Source organism: Leguminivora glycinivorella, chromosome 10, assembly GCF_023078275.1.
Source record: "Leguminivora glycinivorella isolate SPB_JAAS2020 chromosome 10, LegGlyc_1.1, whole genome shotgun sequence".
Taxonomy (NCBI): Eukaryota; Metazoa; Arthropoda; class Insecta; order Lepidoptera; family Tortricidae; genus Leguminivora; species Leguminivora glycinivorella.
The window spans coordinates 15,438,231-15,459,848 of record NC_062980.1 but is presented as its reverse complement, the minus strand read 5'-3'; the positions used below and the strand labels follow the sequence as shown (position 1 = coordinate 15,459,848).

Sequence of the window (21,618 nt, the reverse complement as noted above, 5' to 3'; positions counted from 1 at the left end):
TGGCAAATAGAACATGGTTTAAATGAGACAGGGTTCTAGAGTAGCCTAGGATTCAAATTGATTGACCGTACGTATACACCTCGTTATGAACGCGCCGACTGCTTCTACGAGTAGATACAAACCTAGTCCTCATTTTCAGTTAGATATTGACATTATAGGATTTTTTGTTCAGTATATTATGGTATTTTTTCCCACACTACTTAGTTCGCAAAGTACGTAGCCAAATGCACAAACGCTTACGATAATATCGAATATCTCTATCGCTCTTCTTATTGGTGCGACAGAACCTGACTGCGTTCCGATCGGCGTCTAGCGACAACGATTGTCATTCGGCTAGCTACGCTAACGATATTAGACCGTAAGCGTTTGTGCATATGGGTAGCCATGCATGCATGGGTACGTAGGTACCCAGGGAGGAAAATAGTGGTACGTTTGTATGAAAAAGCGATTTCACGTGCTATCCACTTTCAACTTAAGATTCAAGTTAAGTTGGTATTTGGTATCTTAGCCTTTGTATTTATTTTATCTCTATCAATATACCGTTTCTATAGAGCGGAACTAATACAGCTAAATAAATAAAGACGTATTGTGTTTGAACAAATTTGGATTTTGTCTACTAAGATATCTTTCCAAAACTCGTAAGAGATGCTTTACATTTTGTTTGAATTTAGACTCTATGGACTTTGGATAAAGTTAGCTTTACTTTGGTCACATTGAGATAAATACGAGTGTTTTAAAATTTAAAGCTTCCGGTATTCTTAATAGCAAACTAGGATCTTGGAAATTATTAGCTGAATTAATTATAATTTTTAAACCAATCAAAAGATAAAATAAATGTAATTTTTTTATTGTTATTTAAAAATACATGCAATAAGATGGGATCGAAATCACAAGAGATAGTGTATCGATACGATGATTTACAGTTTTTTTTTTGTTTGTTTCGTACATATAAAACAGAATTATTTTCATATTATATGTGCTCTGCCTCGGCACGACGGCACGAGACGAGCCGAGAGGCTGGCGCATCTCTTTTGATTCGTACGCAGATATCCCGGAAGCAGGAACTACGCTGAAAAGTGCAAAGGCCGGTCGGGAGCCTGCGACCGCACGCTCGGCAGGCGGACATCGAATATGGATTTAAGATTAACGAGGCCACGTAAGCGCGGCAACGTCGCGGGGTGTTTACATGCGGGTGCAGCGGGCGCTCGCGGGCGGTATCGATCGCTGGGCGGGGCGCGGGGCGGGGCGCCCGGGCCGGGCGTCAGTACGCGTCGGGGCCGCGTCCGCGCGGTCGTCGCTCGTCCAGCTGCGGCGCGCCGGAGTGACTCCGCGGTCTCGGGCGCCCGGCGGCGGCGGCGAGCCTCGCGCCGCCCGCCCCCGCGCCGATGCCGCCCGCCCGCGCTCGCGCTCCGCTCCCTGCGTCCGTCCCGCGCCCAGAGGCCCGCGCCGCGCGCGCAGCCTCGCCGTCCGCTCCGACCACCCGCGCCCCAGGTTGCGACCCGTGTTCCTGTGGGCCCGCCAGCAGGACGGCCGAGTGCAGGCCGTGCACTGCGAGGACTACGACCCGCGCAACCGCATCCGCCTCGCGCGCACGCCCGGCGGCTGGCGCGTGATCCCTCGCACCGAGATCTACAACGCTATCCGGGTGCCACCTGCGCCTCCCCGCGAGCGCAAGCGCAGCCGCGGCCGTGCCGCCCGCAAGCGAGCCCGCGAGCCCGCCTGGCTCGCTCCTCCCGACCTGGAGACCCACATCCCCTCGCACACCATCGCGGTGCCGCGCGCGGCTGCCGCGGCGCGTGTGCCCGCGCCGCCGCCGCCGCCGCCCACGCCGCCGCCGGAGCCGACGCCGCTCGACAACTTGCTGGCCGTGGCCGAGCTCGAGTTCAACCAGCAGCGCGGCAAGGACCTCGAGCTCGAAGCCGGCGTGAACGACGCCTACGCCTTCCTGCCCGACGAGGCGGTGGCTAGGGACGTCATGTCGTTTGAACTCGGTGAACCCCCCAAGACTACCGAGGATATATTTTACGATCGGAAATCCCACGGGGAGGAGGACTTTCAGAACAATCTAGTGGTCCATAAGGATTTGTTTGAGACTATCAGTGAGGCACATTACTTGCCTGAGTTGAGCGGGCCCCACGATGAGGCCCTTCTCGAATCTCTCGTAGAGAAAGGTTGTGAGGATAATCAAATCCTGGGGCAGGCGCTGGACAAGCTGGCGCACCTGGTGACGGGTGGTGGTGACTACGCAGAAGAAGAAGAAGATATGCTGTTGAGTGGAGCGCCAGTGGCCGATATTATTGACAGGCTGGAGCAATCGCTCGAGTCTCCTGGCCGCAGCAGCATCACCGCCGCACAAGGCCTGCTGCATCTACACCACATCGGAGATCAGCTGCATGACATCCAAACGGACCAACAGACTGTCGATCAAACTTACATGTCTGATGAAGTGTTTGTTCCTGAAGTACCTACAGAATGCTCTTTAACGTTAAGTCAAGAAAGGGAACTTCAGGATGCCAATGAAATCACTCGTATGGAGTATGAACAAGAAGCCGAGAAGACGCTAGAAGGTAATGCTGAAGCAACTGAATCTTTGTATACTGATATTAGTGAGCCTGTAGTTGAAGAGCATCAGACTTACAAAGACAACACCGAGGAGGAACTGCCAAATCCTACGTTATCAGAAGACAGTGAAATGTCCGTGCCAACCGAAATTGCTGCAGATGCTGACGCTCCGGAAGATGATGAACCAGTACAGAAAAACGAGGAAAATGTACCAACGTGCATGCCGAAAGAAGAAGTTACGCAGCCGGAAGGTCCTGGAGAAGACTCCGAAAAGGAACCAGAACCGGAATCAGAAGACCCTTCGGTGTGTGAGTTAGTGGCTACTGATCTTAGTTTAAAAGCAGTTCAAAAACAAAAACAAGTGTTAAGTGCGGTGGTAGAAACAAGGCATATGGAAGCAATTGTGACAGTGGAAAAGAGCGAAGAACTTCCGAGAGACTTGAGTGTGCACCGGAGACTACCGACCCCCCACGCGTCGCCGCGGAGGATTGACATCCCGAGGGCGCCGTCGCGAGAGTCGGACGCCATGCAGTCCCCGCAGCCCAGCGGCATCCCCGCCATTCCATCATCACCAGAAATATTCACGGCTCCGCAAAAGAGCAAACAGACCCTGTTTTTAGAAACGTTACTATCTTCTCCATCTCCAAAGATGTACACGTCCGAAGTTACCATCACAAAGCAACAATGTGAGCCTCTTAATTTAGGTAAACATAGAAAATCTGCAAGCCCCACCGTCTCCAGTTGCTCAGATGAAATGAGGAAATTAAATAAAGAATTCGGTGAGCCGCAGGAAAAAGGATAAAGAATGAGACAGATTTAGTTAAAATTAGTAAAGTATTCAAAAATTCGCACGACGAGTCTAAAAAATCTGAAAAGTTGATACATAAATCTAATGAGGACACGAGTCCAATAAAGCAATTGCAAATTTTAAAGACTACTGCAGACTTTAACATTCCAGACCCGCTCTTAGTACCAAAAGACAAACTGAATCACATATTAGCGGCACCGGGGCGAGAGATACCGGCATTATTAATTCAGAGGCCGGAGCTCAGACTACCCGAGGCATTCGCGTACCCTTCCATCCTTCAAGACCCAGATATATTAGTCATATCTTTATCACAACTTGAAACCATCTTAGAAAATGATGCCAAAAAATTATCGACTCCTAAAGCTCCTACATTGCCAGAGCCTATAAGAATGTCGAATAGCGATCCATCTAAGTCTGAAGTACGTAGTACTACCACTCCAGTGCCTGACCAAACGGCACACCCTAAACCTATACAACTAGATGCTTTAGCTACTGATATAGATGCGGCCACCACCGCGGCGCTCAACCAAATGTTCTGGCTACCCTACTTAAATCAATTAGAAGTAATGGCGGCTTGTTCGCAAAATAGCGAATTCCTAAAAGCAATGAGTGCATCTGGCTACTCCGGGCAAAATTATGCAGAGTTATCTCAAATGCTAAACGCGTCTCGCTTTATGGGACCCGGTGGGTTCCCAATGATGCCACAGATGGACTACGACAACAGAATGCAATTCGCTATGTGGCAGGAGGCTATGAATCAGGCGAACGCAGCTGCGTCTCGGTCGAAATCGGATGCCCAGAAAGAAGTGCCATCAAAATCTGCTGACGTCCAAAATCCTTTCGTCCATTCCACAAAGAATCATCAAAGCAAATCACAGTCGCATTCGGCAGCACGAACTAGCCCGATCGCGCACAACTACAATAATAATCAGCGGTCTATGGCCCACAATCCATTTTTCCAAAGCATGTATCCCGGGATGAACCCGAATATCAGGCCTAACATGCCGCTGCCGGGTTTGCAGATACCGTATTTTAATCCAAATATGATGGGGAGCCAACGATCGCCCCGCACGAGTCAGCAGAAGAGCCCAACCTCGCCATATTATCCGAACAATAACTATTTGCAAAGTGTGAAACATTCAGAGGCTACGCATCAGCGCAGTAGTAGCACGGGGTCTCAGGAGTCTCCGCGTCCGCGGATTAGTGTTAAATCGCTCCAGAACCTTCTGGAGCCGACAGCGGCTGCGGCGTCAGGGGTGGCGGCTCGACGGTCATCTGTGCCATCGTCGTCCCTGGGCCGGCGGCGGGACGAGCCCGAGGTGGGCAGCACCACGCCGCTCGGCGAGCCTCCGCCGCTCCCCATGCCGCACCCGCACGACCCATCGACCTACCACTTGTGGCATCCTCTATTTGGCAAGTAAGTACACAAACAGTTCTATCGAGGTAGATATCCGTGATTTTACTTTAAAATCATACACGTGAGCCGTCGCGTGATCGCAAGCGTTCCTCTAGAGAAATGTGCATTAGCATTATTTTTTACACTCAATTCCTGAGTTTTGTATTGATAATTGAGCTATTAAATAGTCGGGAAAACGTCACGATTAGACGCTAAGACTCATTACCAATATTAACAGCCTAGCACATTATACAGGCCTACATTGTAAGTTCGAGGCAGCCATAGCGATAGCGGTATGCCGTAGAAAGTTTTCCTCTTTGAACGCTCCTAGGCTCCTACACAAGATTATGTACCTACCCTGTTAAATGGAATATTTATAGTTTCATTCACTATACATATTGAGCTCATACAAACCCTGCGTTATCCAAGATCGCGGTTTTGTCATTTTAGGCTATAGAGCCGATAGCTTCGAGTGTATCGCTGTGCTAATCTATGGAATTCTATTCAGCCCAGTACATTCAATGAGTATAGGCAGATATTATACAGTATCTTACAAACAAGGAGGCCTTTACAATCCTTATACTGTAAAGCTTAAATCTGAATGCGATCTTTAACGATGAGATCAGAGAATTTGTATTAGCTGATCTCTGAACCATTGGTTTTTACTTAACCAACCGTTTCAATCATTATATTTTTAATATTAAAATAAATTTTCAACCCGAAATTTGACTTAGTTTCTTAGTGTTCTTATTTTCGATCGGTTTAAAAATAAGTAGATAAGTACTTAATTGAATAATTTTATTAAAGCACAATACGCAGAATAAGAAAAACTGCAGACTGCAAAAGAACGAAGATCGTTATAGTCCAATAACATTGCAATAAAATGCAGATAGCATTGCATTCGTAACGTCTGTGTAATCATTAAGTTCCATTCATAAAAGAACTTGTTACAATCCACGTTACTACATGAAGTCTAGTAAAATACTGGGAATAAGCCATAACGTTTACAGAACCTGATTGCAACAGCGGTTCATGGCTAAAAAGCTCATTCAGTATGAGGCCGGCGTTGAAATAGGACTTTTTGCCCTAGGTCAGAAATTTATGCGCATTGAAAGTGCAACTGAACCAGACGCGAGCTGTCGCGAAACCAGTAATGTCTGCTCTGTGGTAACTTGTAGTTATTATACATTTTGAGGTTATACTTGTACTAGTTTGAGAGGCTAAATCTGTAGTTTGTAAGCGATAGAAATCAGAGCTAGGGAGCAATGTACAGCGCGGCTTCGACCCGAATGAGCGGCGAGCGAACTACTAAAGGCTTGACGTTTGGAGTGCGTATTTACTGTACTATATTCTAATGATTATAGCTATGCCTTCGTTCTTATAAGGTTTACTATAACTGTGTCGTGTTTCTCGGTGCTAATGATACTAGGGACGTACAAGAACGTTTTGTGAATAGATCACAGACCCGGGTGTTACGTGGAACAAATAGTGAGAGAAGGATACTATCTATATAGTATACATTTATAGCTGGAACTAAGGGCCTACCACGAAACACGTTCTATGTGTTGCTTCGCTCTCGCCCTTGTAAATTCATACGCACGTGTGACAGGGACGCAACACGTCGAACGTGGCTCGCGGTAAGTCCCTTAGGTTTAGATTCGCAACGAACAACTTTATTGAATTGTGTTCTGACCCTTATAATCTAATATTGTAGGATTTAGGAACACTAGAGCATCTCTACTATGACTTCCTTAGTGTCAAACTGACTTATGTAAGTATAAAATAAAGTCAGCGAAGTGTACATACACACTTCGCTGACTTTTTTGTAACTAAACTTTCTACGCTTGTAAAGCTAAATATTAGCACACAATAAGTTCAACTCTAGTGAAGTCTAGTGTTAAACTAGAGTCAGACTTAAACCAGCTAGAGTCAGACCAAAACTAAAATGACAACTATTTTGATACTAATATGTAGTAGCTAAGGATTTTTTTAAAGTCAAACTTCTATCAAAATATGATTACTTAACAAGTTTCAAGACTGCCCTATGAAAATCTCTGTCAACGTAGCTTATCGTTTAGTATAGTCAACCAATTTGAATCCCAAGCCACTGTAGAACCTTTTTACAGTAAACTTCAAAAAGTGAATTCTATGGCAAATAAAACACGGTGTCAATAAGACAGGGTTCTAGAGAGGATGGAAATTGGTTTACCGTGCCTTCTTACCTACAGTTAATATTGGTGAGAGTCGGGAGACATTAAACCAAAACTAGGTTAGAAGGGCACCTATTTCAGAAGTGTCACCTAATTTAACTATGCAATAATGCAACTAGAGACACTACAGTCTTAGTCCACCAGGTCAGACAGAGGACAAATCGGGTCCAACCCGTCAGGCAGATTTAGGCAGATGAGCCCGATTTAGACCAGACGACCTCAATTAATGGCGATAAACGAAAATAGAACCTAGGCTGTTTCAGAATTAGTTACATGAATTAAAGCCTCGACCAAGTGACGTCCATATTTATTCGCCATCGCACATAAAAATCTAAAGGAATAATAATGAAAAGCTGCCATTTCAAACATTATCCGATTAAAGAAGATGGTCATGAAATATGCTACTGGCATCGAAGGTGAGATTTTAAGCTTTCCCACTTTGAATTTTTTATCTTTTGTAAGTGTGAATGAGCTAAAGTTATATCGTCACTACTTTTAAAAAACTTGTATCTTCGTCTGTCAATGAAAAGAAAATTGTAGTAAGTATGAATCAGAATCAGAATCAGAATGCTTTATTTGTAAAACATAGGTACATAATTAGGTCTTAGGTCTATGAATGGTCTGAACAAACTATGTTTTGCCGGTTGGCATACAAATGTCAAAAAGGACGAGAGGCACGAGAGCAAATGAATAATATAAAATTAATAAATTACAATTAGTCAGAATTAAAATTACAATTCAAATAAATAGACACAATTAAAATTAAATAAAGATTTACAATTAAATACAAAAAATAGTCATTATACATTACTTTCTAATTGATATTTTGTATGTCACAGTCATCTAGATATTCTTTTATGGAATAATAAGCCTTATTAACAAGAAAATTAAAAAGATCTTTTTTGAATATATTCACGTCCTGTAGTCTTCGTATGTTATCTGGTAAGTTATTATAAATTCGAGGTTCCATTCCAAATATACTTTTTGATAGAAGTGCTGTCTTATACAATTTGTTTTTTATATTGTCAACTTTACGAGCACTGTTAAATTTTGTGTATTGTCCTATATTCGTTTTGACATATAATGCTGTTTCATATATATATAGGGATGGAAGAGTTAAAATTCTTAATTCAGTGAATAAATCTTTACATGGTTCAAATTTGTTTCTGCCACACATTGAACGTATACATTTCTTTTGACTTATAAATGCTAAATCTCTGTCTGTTGAGTTTCCCCAGAAAATTAAACCATATCTTAAAGTTGACGTGACGTACGCGTGATAGGAGGTTAGGACAGCAGATTGGTTTACTACCTTTCTAAGGTGATAAAGCGCATATGAAAATTTACTAAGTTTCTTACATATATTGTCAATTTGATACTTCCATGTTAATTTATTATCTAAGCTTAATCCTAAGAATTTTGTTACGTCAGTTTCATCAATTATATGTCCCTTGTAGGATACGTTTAAATCCGTCACTTTGTCTGTTCTTTGTTTAAAGTGCATTATTTTTGTTTTGTCCAAATTAATACAAAGATTGTTACTGTTAAGCCAATGAATAAGGGATTTTAAACAATTGTTTATTTTTGTTTCGTATGTCAGTAAGTCTTCTCCAGTGAATATGACGGTACTATCATCGGCAAAGAGAATCATGGGTTCCTCGATAGCTAAAGGGAAATCATTTATATAAATGAGAAATAAGAGTGGTCCTAAAACACTACCTTGTGGGACGCCTGCTTTTATTTCCTAAGATCGGATAGAGCAGTAATTTGGTTTTTTGACTTGACGCATATATAGTCCAGTTGGGTAAATTGCTTTCTCCCGGATAGGTAAGATTCAATTAAACTATAAACGTTTCCTCGGATTCCATATCTGTATAATTTAGTCAATAGTATTTTATGATCAACAAAATCGAACGCTTTGGTCATATCCATGTAGAGAGCAGACACGGGTACCTTATTATCTATATTGCTCATGATAATGTTCAGTAAGTCATAGATTGCCATATTTATTGATTTGTGCTTTCGGAATCCTTTTTGTTCTTGTGCGAATAAATTTTTGGTTTCAAAATAATTATTTAGATTATTATATATAAATTTCTCGATCACTTTTGAAAACACAGGTAACAAAGCTATTGGTCTGTAATTATTCATTAATGATTTTTCACCCTTTTTGTGTAGTGGTCGTAAGATTGATAACTTGAGTTTATCTGGAAACCTACCATATTCTATACATAGATTTACTATGTGGCTTATTGGTGATGAAACTATATTCGCGACATTTTTTATTATTACTGTGTTTATGCCGTCATAACCGGTACTTTTAGAGTTTTTAAGGAATTAATTAGTATTCTTATGTCATCAGGAGTCGATGGTTTCATAAACATAGAATTGGATGAGTTGTATGTCATTGTCATCTTGGGATTAATTACATTATCATTCAAATTATTTTCATCGCTTAGGTGTGTCCTATTCAATTGGTCTAGATCGCAAATGTCGGTAAAGTAGTCATTAAATTTCTGGGCAATTTGAGTAGGTTCTGTAATAGATACGTTGTCAACAATTATTTCAGCAATATTATCTTTAAGGCGTTTATTTTTTGACGATTGTATGATGTTCCAAGTGGCTTTGGATTTATTTGCTGAATTTTTTATGTAAAAATCGTTTTGTACTTTTTGTGTTGACAATATAATTTTCCGAAGTCGTTGAGAGTATACTTTAAGGTCGCTCTTGTTACTTTTGTTTGGCTCTAGTCTACATTTCCATAACATAGTCCTTTTTCTTTTACAACACTTTCGTATGCCTTTTGTAACCCACTTCGGCTTATTTAATGCTGAGATCTTAAGTCTAATATATGGAAAGCATAAGTTATAAAATAGTTCAAATTGGTCGCTAAAACAGTTATATGCTTCATTGGGGTCATTTGATTTGTATACATCGGCAAAGCTCAACTCTTTTAAACAGTTTATGAATTTTTGAACGTTGCTGTTGCTAAAATCTCTTTTTAGTATGAACCAGTGAGATAGTATACACGTAGGTTTCACAGGACACTTAAGAATCTGGGCAGTGTGGTCAGAGATCGCTAGATCTATTACATCAGATTTTACACCTCGAATATTATGGATAATATTATCGATGCATGTGTTGCTTTGTAATCGTGTAGGGGTAGATATTGCAAACTTAAGATTAAAACTAGATATCAGAGTGTTAAATTCAATACTTTGTCTCGTTCTGATCATTATATCTATGTTAAAGTCACCGCAAATTATTACATTTTTGCGGTTACAGTTTAATTTACACAGTAGGTCATTTAGTTTATTAAAAAAGATGTTAAATGACGCTTTATCATATTTAGGAACGCGATAGATACATATTATGATAATATTATGCTCGGTTAGTTCAATGGCTGAGCATTCTATTATATTACTTATAGATATACTATCTGATATATCTATAAGTAATATAATAGATATGTATGGAATGCATATAGACTTACTGCGTTTTAACTTTGAGGAGCAGCGTGAGATACGAGATTTTTTAAAAGTAGTGACGATATGTGCATTTCCGTTAGTATCATAAAAAAACTGCAAGTATATTTAAAAATGAGAAACATAAAAATAACGTAAGTGCTGTGTTGTCGAAACAGTTGTATTTTTTGTACGAAGTTGCACTTGTGCTACAAGTTCTAAAAATAATCTAAAGTGTTGACTTGAAAGTGCAAAGAAAAAATAATCACAATATCTAACTTTACCAAATAGACGTTACTTTACTATAAACTTTATATCAAGACTTATAGCTGTAAAAATAAACATATCCAATTGCGTGTTAAGTATTGACACAGTCGTTAAGGCTTAATGATACAAATCTAGAGCGCTCCGAACATAACCTACATTTCAAATAAACTGAGCCATGTTTGGCTTCGTTAGGAGAACACACACAGAGACGGTAATGATTTATTTGATGATACATCCAGATGTTCAGTGTACGGATTTTATTACGAGTAGTAAGAATTTTTCAATGTTAATGCGAAATTAACCAATGGTAACCCCGTATGCTAATTTTACTGTAGGTAGGTTAGAGTATTTTCGAGTTCAATTTCGTTTCGTCCAAAAAGTGCAATTCTTTTTGTTAACCAATCACAATCAATTTCTTATTACTGTGGGTAAGCCAACCCATATCCATTATAGGTACGTACGTCGAAATATGTAGTTCAAAACCCTGTTCAGCAAGATACCTAAGTACCTACTCATAATTATGTAGGTAGTTGTAGGGCTTTGAGGCCGAAGATATTTAATTAAAAACACCGTCTAGCTTTTTGCTAAAAATATTAGGAATTCAAAGGGCTCAACAACACGTTATTGGTGTAAAAAATGGTACTTTATTGCTGAAGGACTCGTAATTCCAAGTTCACAATCCGTGAAATGCCACGGCGCCTTCGACCCTCCTTGTAGACGGGGCACGTTTCACAAAAAATAGTCTAAAAAGCGCTAATCGTCTAGTATATCAAGTAGAAAAGCCTACTAAACTGTAAATTTTACTGTTTTATAATGTAGGTGCAAAAGGTGACTAGTTTAGTTGACCAATTTACAGTCTGACCAAAAAGAGTAGAAATCAAAAAATGGCAGCAATGTAGTGTCATCTCTTTCAAATCAATATGTGTCAGAAAAGGAGACGACACTACGATGTTGCCACTTTTAAAATTTTTCTTTTTGTCTCTGTATGTACCTTTTGGACAGAAATGGCGGATTGATTGAGCATTGGACAAATCAGTCACATCGTGACAGATACTTTATAACTGCGTCAATTAGATACCTACCTGACTGATTAAAATTAAGAAATCAAGAATCTTTGCCTATTGTACCACTACCAAGAAGCCCTTATTAGATTTCGCACTCAAATCGGTTTTTGAAAACTACCATTGCACTGAAAGACATAAGCATAACTTGAAGTTACTTATAAAAACCTGAAGGTTTCTTTAAAGGTGAATACATTGAAAGAAGTAAAAAATACCTACTGTACGCTAGCATGCGAGAAACTCAATAGCTCAATTTGCAAGAGCTCGGATGAAGTCGAAGATTGGGGCTTAAAATCTCATTCGGGACATAACACTTCAATTTTTCACTTGATTTAGAAGATCTAAAAAATATAGTACAGTTGGCCTTTTCAATTTCTCTCTCATTCAATTACTTTGGAAATAGAGAAGCGCTCTTCGATAGTTTTTCCTCCACTCTTTAGTGAAACTTTATAAAACATCGGTCGACGACATCCGGAAAATTGCAGCCTGGGATGAGACTATCTCAGGAAAAGTGGCGTACAAGAAGAGAGACTTCTATGCTTAGCAGAATGCACAAACGCTCACGAAACGCTCACGATAATATCTTTTTCGTAGCTAACTATCTTTATCGCTCTTGCGTATTGGCGTGACAGAGCCAGACTGCATTTCTGCGGCGTTTCGGCGGCGTTTCGCGTCGCAGAAATGCCATTCGGCTACGCCCCCTGGGCCTTATTTCTCGAAGCTACAAGTTACGAATTTAGAAGTGGTAGTCAATGTCTAATAAGTTGGAAAGAGACTTCCGCTTGTAACTTTCAGTTTTGAGAAAGGGGCCCAGATATGATGAATGATGATATGACGGTGATGTTATAAAACTTCAGTAATCGCGTCAATCATTCATTAGATAGTTAAACCTACTGTTGTACACTGTTGGTACATTTAAAGGCCCTCACGACCACCGTCCCCGTATCGTAGTCGTAACCAATAAAAGGCCCAGTACGAATTAGTGTCAGCACACGATATAAAGTCGACGCCGGAAAGATTAAGTGATATTAAAAGCTTTCAGGCCGAGCGTTGGAGTTTTTTTTTACTTTTTACCCGACGTCAAAAAAAAGGAGCGCAATTTGACTCTGAGTTATTTTTTTATGAACTCATAAATATGTTTCGAGTTTATTAACCGATGTAGATTTTATTACATTTATGAACTCTGAGCTCTACTACAGATTAATAATTAATTTACTGCATGATATATAATTTGTAGTAAATATAACTCATCTGACGCTGCTGACAAGACTTAGTAACCTGTTTTAGTAGTTTTAATAACCAGTATGCAATATAACATAACATATTATGTAGGTACAGTCAAGTGTAAAAATATGGGTGTACACATCTTACTCAAAAATATGTCCCATAGCACCTTAGTCCGGTGTAATAACATAGTACCATATTTTTGAGTCGATTTCTTCGATACTTATTTTTGCACTTGACTGTACATTATAATTCATATCAAAAGCTAATGAAATTAGTAACATACAAGTGATACAAGAGACAATAAAAGTAAAAGTTAGGTTAGGTTAGATACGAGTAAATAATATTTTTGTCCTTCACAGATAATAATTATACCATTCACTGTCATATGCTACTCAAGAATGCAATTTTGCACTATTTCCATCTTTTCCCAATGCATCACCGCATCAGAAATCAAAAATCAAAATGAGGTAACATTTTAATACTTGATACAGTAGTATCAGACCTATTATTACACTTCCACAAACGCCAATTATAAATACCACTTTTCCTTGAAAGTCTCATCATAAAATCAGTTCATTAAGTCCATGTCCTAAACTAGAACGACAGTTTATTTATTAATACCTGTTCTGACACATTTCCTTTGTTCTGCCTTGTCATGTGAATTTTCTATTGCTTCTTCGGCCGAAAGCTGCAATTTTGTCATTAAGTGGTTATTAAAACTGGGTCATTCTAAAATAGGCGCTAATGTTGACTAGAAATTGCGAACTTATTAAATAATCATGGCTAACTTGGGCCTTATTCTTAGAGATTTATTACTTAAGTATTCTGAAATTATATAAAAAATGTATTTTGAAATTATAAAATAAAAATATTGTGTTTAGTTTGTATATTTAAGCGACGAAATACATACTTAAATAGTAAATACATACTTATATACATAGAAAACATCCATGACTTAAGTAGGAACAAATATCTGTGCTCATCACACAAATAAATGCCCTTACCGGGATTCGAACCCAGGACCGCGGCTCAGCAGGCAGAGTCACTACCGACTGAGCCAGGCCGGTCGTCAATAATTGTTGTTGGTATAATAATTGTTAAATTAGTGTATTTTCTTTTTATGAAGTTAAGAGTATAGTTTATTACCTATAGAGTTCGTCTCGAACCATCATCTTAGTGAAGACGAGCGTCACCAGTTTTTGTGTCTGATTTTGTCCATCTCGTCTTATAGTTTTGTATAATATGACTCCTCAGCTATATTTGCTTGATTTCGAGCATTAACGCCAGCATATATACCATAGTTAACGTCATTATAGGGGTCATACCATAAGCACGCGGTCGAATGTTTATAGTGACCTTGCGGTACTCCACCTAAGGCGAAGACGGAATTCGTTACTGGTTTTAGACGGTAGTCCTAAATTGGTCCTTCCGTCATGGTCCTTGTTCCCTCAGACCGGGTGGCATGCGTAATAGCAGTTCCCCAGCTTAAAAAAGGTGCATAGACTCCCATATAACCATAATCGGTCGCCGTTCCTACGCAAATCCTCCTATTTTGTGTACACACAGGTCTTCGGGTCTCAATGATTAGTCGCAGTACGGTCGACGTTTAGTCGCGGCGACCCAAATGGGGACGATTGGTAACAGGCACAAATGGTCACAGAAGTGACAGAAGTGTGCACTACGCGTGCACACATTGTTACCGTTTGGCGACTACTTTCTCAAAATCATTCGTTCATTTCATTCTTTTCAAATGGCGACCAAACGGTCTCCAAACGGTCACCAAACGGTCGACAAACGGTCTCAAAATGGTCGCAGCGTACACGCATGACCGAAAGCAGTGAATATTTATTATATTTTCAAAATGGCTTCTTGTATTATTTTTTTCCAGGTATCCTCAAACTTTATAAACAATTAAATATGCCGTCGTACTCACTTGCCCTCACTAAAGAAGATTTAAAAAAAATTGTAACGTGCGTACCGAGCTGCTGGGTTGTAAAGGATCGGGGATCATATTATTATGATATATATAGAGCAACTAGTATTTTGCGGCATTTCACAATTGACACTTGTTGAAGTAGTCGTCATTAATATTACTATCAACATTAATTTCAGCGATCTGTACTTCTTTTGTCAAGATTTTTGTATAGATAAGTGTCTACAAATTTGTAATGTTAAAGAGACATAAATAAAACGTAGTAGAGTAAATAATGTGTTTTTTTTGTAACCCAAACAAAATACTTGTAGATACGAGTGCGGAAAAGAGGAAAATCGATACGAGTAGCGATAAATTAATACACGAACGAAGGGAGTGTTTTAAATCGACACGAGTTGTGAATGTCCTTTTCGCACGTGTATCGTACGACGATTTTCAATACCTAAATCTAAGCTAAGAATTTCGACCAGACAAGAAATGAATCATTGCTTGATTTGCTCGCACTACTGCGTTAAAAAAAGCAGCATCTGTACTGAAAAAAACTATCATTGCGCAACAGAAATTCTATTAATATCACAGTAAATACTCTATTTCATTTGATTCCTACTTTTATTGTGTAAAGCAACACTACACTTCATTTTTATCAATAAGAATTAAAAATTATATATTTAATACATTAAGTAACTATAAAGTGCTTATCTATTTGTATTATCATTCTGTCAGAAACCGTTCTGACAGTGACAATGACAGCCACAAATTCGTCCACCTGTTGTTACCGTTATGTGTGCAAACGTCGACTAATAAAGTGTCGTTAAAAGTCATTCTGACAGTGACATTGACAGCCACAAATTCGTACACATTTTGTTACCGTAACGAGTGCACACGACGACTACATTTTGTTATTGTATCAATACGGTCGCATTGTTTGCACGACGTTACCACGCGTTATGTCACATTTGACAGTTAGTTACTGATTTGAAGATTTTGCGACTGAAATGGTTGTATGGGCTATTTATCAGGCTGAAATAAGAATAAGTTACAATCGGCTGTAAAATAAATGAAAGTGATAAAAATTTACCCTTCGTGCAGAAGATTACCTCTTAGATTTATTATAATATCGCGATCTCGACAAAAATCAAAAAGGTAATCATGGTCTATATCCCGGTCAATATAAGTCTAATGAAAACAACCGTGAATAATTCAAAACTCTCATTGTATGCCTCATGGTAGATGCTTAGTGAATATTATTGCTGTTTAAGAGTTCTGAAGCTTTATTGTTTCTACTACAGAAAATACTTTGTTCTGGAAAGTGGTCTTTATGCAACAGAAATTCTTCAAGTTTTTATTAATTTTCTAAATTAGAGTTTTTATTTCTGAATTCCTATCCTGAGAATTCGCCATCTTGCTTTTACATGTTCTAGTTTGTATTGAACATAATAAGCAGGTATTAGCCTGACAAATCGATATGACTGATGTACTGTTTGATATATAATTGCGAGTTACAACTGCTTTGATATTCCACGCAAATTCATTGTCTTTCTTTGTCTAAAATTAGAGATTTACGTAATAAGGGGCGTTTTTTTACCTTTCTATATCAACTTAGTTTCTTTTGTTAATCAGGTTTTCAGAAAGTTTTTCCAGGCCTGTTGATACAGATATCGGGCTCAGGGAATCCTAATGAGGCGAATTGGAAATCCCCATCTTCTCCTTGAAATCGGCAACGGAATATAGGAGGCACTTCGCCTTTGATCATCTTTTTACATTTTTTTGTGATACAGAATCATTAACGCCATTGAACTCCAGGAGGCTTAAAGTCTTGACTTTCATATTTTTTGCCAATTTATGGGTTAGGTCTGTTCAATTCAATTTTTTCTTAGCCAAATTTCTCGTTTATTGAGTTCATGGAGAGAGCACTCTTAAGGTTCAATTGACGATTTGTAACGATATAGGTAGGTATTATTTCTCATGGATGCAAAAGTAAGAACAATCAAAATCACCTTATTTGATATGTCTAAGTTCTTGTAAGGTTCGTATGGAATAAAGATGCTTGACTAAGTACAACTATCAAAATATTGATAGGACCAATTAAATTTTTTTTAGAGTGTTCCGTCTATATTTTATTCTGTGTCTATGGCTCTGTCGGAATAAGGAATGACAGCTACATAATAGAAAAGACAAGACATTACGCAAATGACTGTTACGAAACGTAAGGATGTTGGAAGTAATGTGACAGACATTTTTGTAATGCTTCACATTACGCATTTGAACACGAAGAGCTCACAAAATTGAGCGACATGGAAATCATTGAAGTAATGAGTTGTTATCATGTTTTTGGTAAATTTTCTAGTATTTTCGGCCTAAATCTCTCTCACCTAAAGCTTAGTACTAGCAAGAAATATGCGCCTTATTAGTATTACTTAATTCAGTTGTACTGTATCCTTTGCACTCATGTTTAGTAGAAATAAATTTTGAATGCTACGCCTTAGGACCCTAAAAGATTTATACACAGTTTTTATGTATGAAGTTGAGTTAACGGATATTTTCTCACCTATTTTTTTTTAGGAACAGGATTTATGTATGTAACTTTTATAATTAATTTATAACTTAATATTATTGCCATGACTTGGACTGTGTGAAAGATTTGAAACGAAAGCCTGTAATGATGAGATAAGGGCAAAGTATAGAAGAGGAAGACATGCTGTGCCGACCCCAAAATGACCTGGATAAGGGCAGGCGAACGATGATCATTGTCATAACTTAAACGGCTACCTCAGGTCAAATAGTTTTTTCGCAATTTTTAATATCCAATAAGAGAGGAGGGACGAGGCGTAAAAATTGAGAATAGCGATCGTACTTACTACAACAAAGTTTCTGTATTTTCTTTATAACGCTTTAAACAAATTGCTATCTCCATAAAAATGCAAAGCTCTATTTTCATTACGTCAAACTAAGATAAAATGCAACTAGACGGCGTCTTTATCCATTAATTTCTATTAGAGTGACGTCAAAGCAGAAATATCGTCTCCTGATTGGTTGATGTCATCCATTATCGCTCGGCATGGGTCGATAGCGCGGTAAACTTGCTCTTGATTGGCTGTTTCGTTTTATGTGTGTTACGTGATTGGGTTTTTTTCTCGATTTTGTTAAGACTTTTGTAATTAGTTTAGAGACTTAGGGATACTTTGACAAGAACTGGTTTTTAATTAAATATCTTTTATTTAGGTTCCTTGTTAAGTTTACAATTAGAGAGTTTCTGTAATGTGTTGTGTATGTCTGTGACAGATCAGTAACTTACCGAGCTAAACAATAAATTAAACAAAAGTATTTTAACTTTTTGTACAAATAGCAACTTTTGTTCTGTTCTCCCGATAAAATACATAGGCATACATTATTACTTACTTACATTTCAAGTAGAACTTAACTTTGCTGCGAGATAGATGCTAATTATATCAGAACGAGATTAAATGCAGTTCCAAAGCTGCTTCCTGATCTGATTGAGAACTAGGCAATCTGGGATTATCAAGTAAGACCGATCAACCAGATGATAAAATAATTAACATAATCTGAGCATCCGCTATCCTATCCGTGAATTAATCATCCTATCATCATATAAACATCATAATGTCATATAAACATCATACGTTTAATATGCAAACCAGAGCAGATAATAGAAACGATCCAGAATTTTTCTAACAAATTGTATTCGTCGAATTTATCTATAATTCCAATCCTAGAACGGATATCGGCAAAAACTATTTCAGCTGCAATAAATGAAGTTAGTTCAGGTAGAAACTATGAATAGGTAATCTAATATCTAAATTCTAAACCTGATGGCGATGTCCAAAGAGGGTTAATTGAATCAATACGGTTATTATCAGACATCGTAACTGTTCCAGTAATTTTAGTGCAGCATTGTCGCGTTACATCATCGGCGTAACCAAATCCCACAGACTTCGCTGGTTCGGCCACCTACTAAGAATGGGAGAGGATCGGGCTGCCAAGACGTATCTGGGAAGACCAACTGGTGGCCGCCCGGCGGGTCGGCCCAGATACCGCTGGGGAGACAGCGTGATGGCGGATTTGTGTCAGCTACAAGCCGATAATTGGCTGGAAGCTGCGCAGGATCGGGATAAGTGGCGTGCTCTCGTTTTGGAGGCCAAGATCCTCTTGGATCACAGTGCCATACTAGTTAGTTAGTTAGTTAGTTATTGTCGCGTTAAAGAAATATTGTATACTAGTCTTTCCCCGCGGCTTCACCCGCGTAGTAATCTATTTTCCCATACAAACTTTGGACCCCCATTTCACCCCCTTAGGAGCTGAGTTTTGAAAAATCCTTTCTTAGTGCTCCTTTACACCTTTTAAGGAACTTACGTACCAAATTTGGAATCTCTAGGACCAGCGGTTTCGGCTGTGCGTTGATATGTCAGTCAGTCAGAGTCAGTCAGTTTCTTCTTTATATATTTAGATGTACTTATGTCCGAATTAGCTGTACTTAATTGTGATTAACAACAGTAAAAAGAGCCTTATTGATCAATGATCATCTACTTAGTAAACACATGCACCGAAATTGCTGGAAAAGTTACAAGTCTGCTTATTACACTCGTATTCATAATATTGAATCTGGGAATCTGGGATCGTATCGCTGATGCTATTTGTTGACAGCAGTTAAGTAGTAGATGTAAATTTTTCGCTTTGATCGTGTCCTTCATCGGCTTGTTTTATATTTTTACCGACGGCAGTAAAACAAGGATGTTTTGTAACAATTTTCCTACAAAACTTTACTTTGTATCAAATTCTCTCCACGCTAGCGATTCTAAGTATTCTACAAATAATACAATAGGTATGTATTATAATGCAAGGTAACGGTATTTCTACAACTGAAAAAAAAATCAACTGAATCTATTTATTTATAGAAAAATAATTTGCTTGATAAAATGTGACTTTATATTACGCAGTGTCAAACTCATGATAAGGGTACAGTACGCAAATGTCCTACCAGTCAAACCGTCGTCTCTCAAATTAAATCTTTTTTTTCTCCCATCACCATAAAACGTGATTTTCGCCCTAATTAACTAATACAATTTGAAGTCTGTACAAATTGCGACGCAGCGAGCCGAGGCGGGGTCGCGGGTTCAATCCGGGCGGGTCAGTGAACTCGGGATTTGGGTTATGAATGTTGAACCTTGACTTTATTTTGTAAGATTTGGGCTAGGATCGGAGAGAACTCGAGTCACTTAGAACTAGGAGAGCATAACCTTTAGTGTTTGTGATTTTATGTAGATAAGCTGTGTTTCCTAAACGTTTCGCTTGGAGTGCTGTTTGAAATAGGCGAGACGACTAAAAAAACTAATTAGTCCCTCAGTTAGATTATCAAAGAATTTTAGACACGTATTTTTTATTTTTTTCTCGTAAACGAAAAATGACGGCGTTGAAGTTTCGCGTGACGTCACGTCTAGGTACAAAAATTAATTAGAAAAAGCGAAAAATATGTGTTCAGTATTATTGGACGATTTAACTGACGGACTAAACAGAATGCCATTTTTTTATGAAGTCGTCATCCCTATTCCAAACAAAATCAAACCTAAGTTTTCGAATGAAATTGAACCTCTAGCACAGTATAATAAAGAGTACTATCGTACAGTATGGCCACTCCTGCTCCCTGCTGGAAGTGCCGCCCACCCCCTCTCGGTTACCTCACAGTTACCGCCTGTCAAAAACTCGAACAGTCGGCCTGTCTTATTTCACTCATACAAGCATAGTACGCGTTCACCTACACGAGCTTAGACCGTGTGCTAGGAACGCGCCTCTTTCATATATTTGATCGCCAGTGTCCGAGATGTGCCTCTAGTGTTGACGGTATAGCCTGTACCGTGAGTTTTTAAGGGCGATAGAAATTAAGAGCGGGTCGGCTCTTGTAGGAATGGTAGTAGACTAAAAAATTAGAAATCATGATTGAAAAGTGATTTTGATAATAAATTGTTCAAGGTGAACAAACAATGGACAGGCTGGAACAGCATTTGACGTGGTTTTAAGAGTGCTCTTTAGTCTTTTAACGTCATTAATAATGAGGTAGATCAAAATTTCTAGAATGACGCTTATGCTAAATCATGTCAATCATACACGCGTAGGTACGTTTGTTCGTATTGACTTGTTATCTGATACAAAGTTCTAAAATATAACAAAACTAACTTTTTTCCCGCGGCTTCGCTCGCGTTAGAAAGAGACCAAAAGTAGCCTATGTCACTCTCCATCCCTTCAACTATCTCCGCTTAAAAACTCACGTCAATTCGTCGCTCCGTTTTGCCTTCACGGAGAAGGACAAACAAACAGACACACACACTTTCCCATTTATAATATTATTATGGATAATGCAAGCTCTGAAACATTTTCTGTATACATTATCTCATCGCTAGTCTTCTCTAAAATTTATAGGCATAAACACGATTATCCACCACTTCGAGGGCACTTATCTAACTAATATTATTACGCACAGGAAAACCACGGGGAGGGCCCATAACAAATGCCCAACCGCTAACCCTCCGGCGTAGCGTATACCCAGCTCTCTATCCGGTGTGACCTAGCCGAAGTCGTTGACGCTACTGAAACGCAGCCTGAATCTGTCCCGCTCCCGCCACTACATAAGAGCGATAGGGAGTGCTAGCTTACGAAGCGTAAGCGATGTGATGTGAT

The 21,618-nt window shown here is 39.1% G+C and overlaps 1 protein-coding gene across 1 annotated transcript in view; it reads left to right on the top strand.

Annotated features, from left to right (window-relative positions):
* Nucleotides 1–1,186: 1,186 nt before the first annotated feature.
* The window catches only part of LOC125230399, a 144,917-nt gene continuing 124,485 nt past the window's right edge, over nt 1,187–21,618 (top strand). Inside the window, exon 1 of the mRNA XM_048135537.1 lies at nt 1,187–4,787. Coding sequence (XP_047991494.1) covers nt 1,187–3,364 — 2,178 coding nt within the window. The 3' untranslated portion in view covers nt 3,365–4,787. The remainder of the gene's footprint in view (nt 4,788–21,618) is intronic.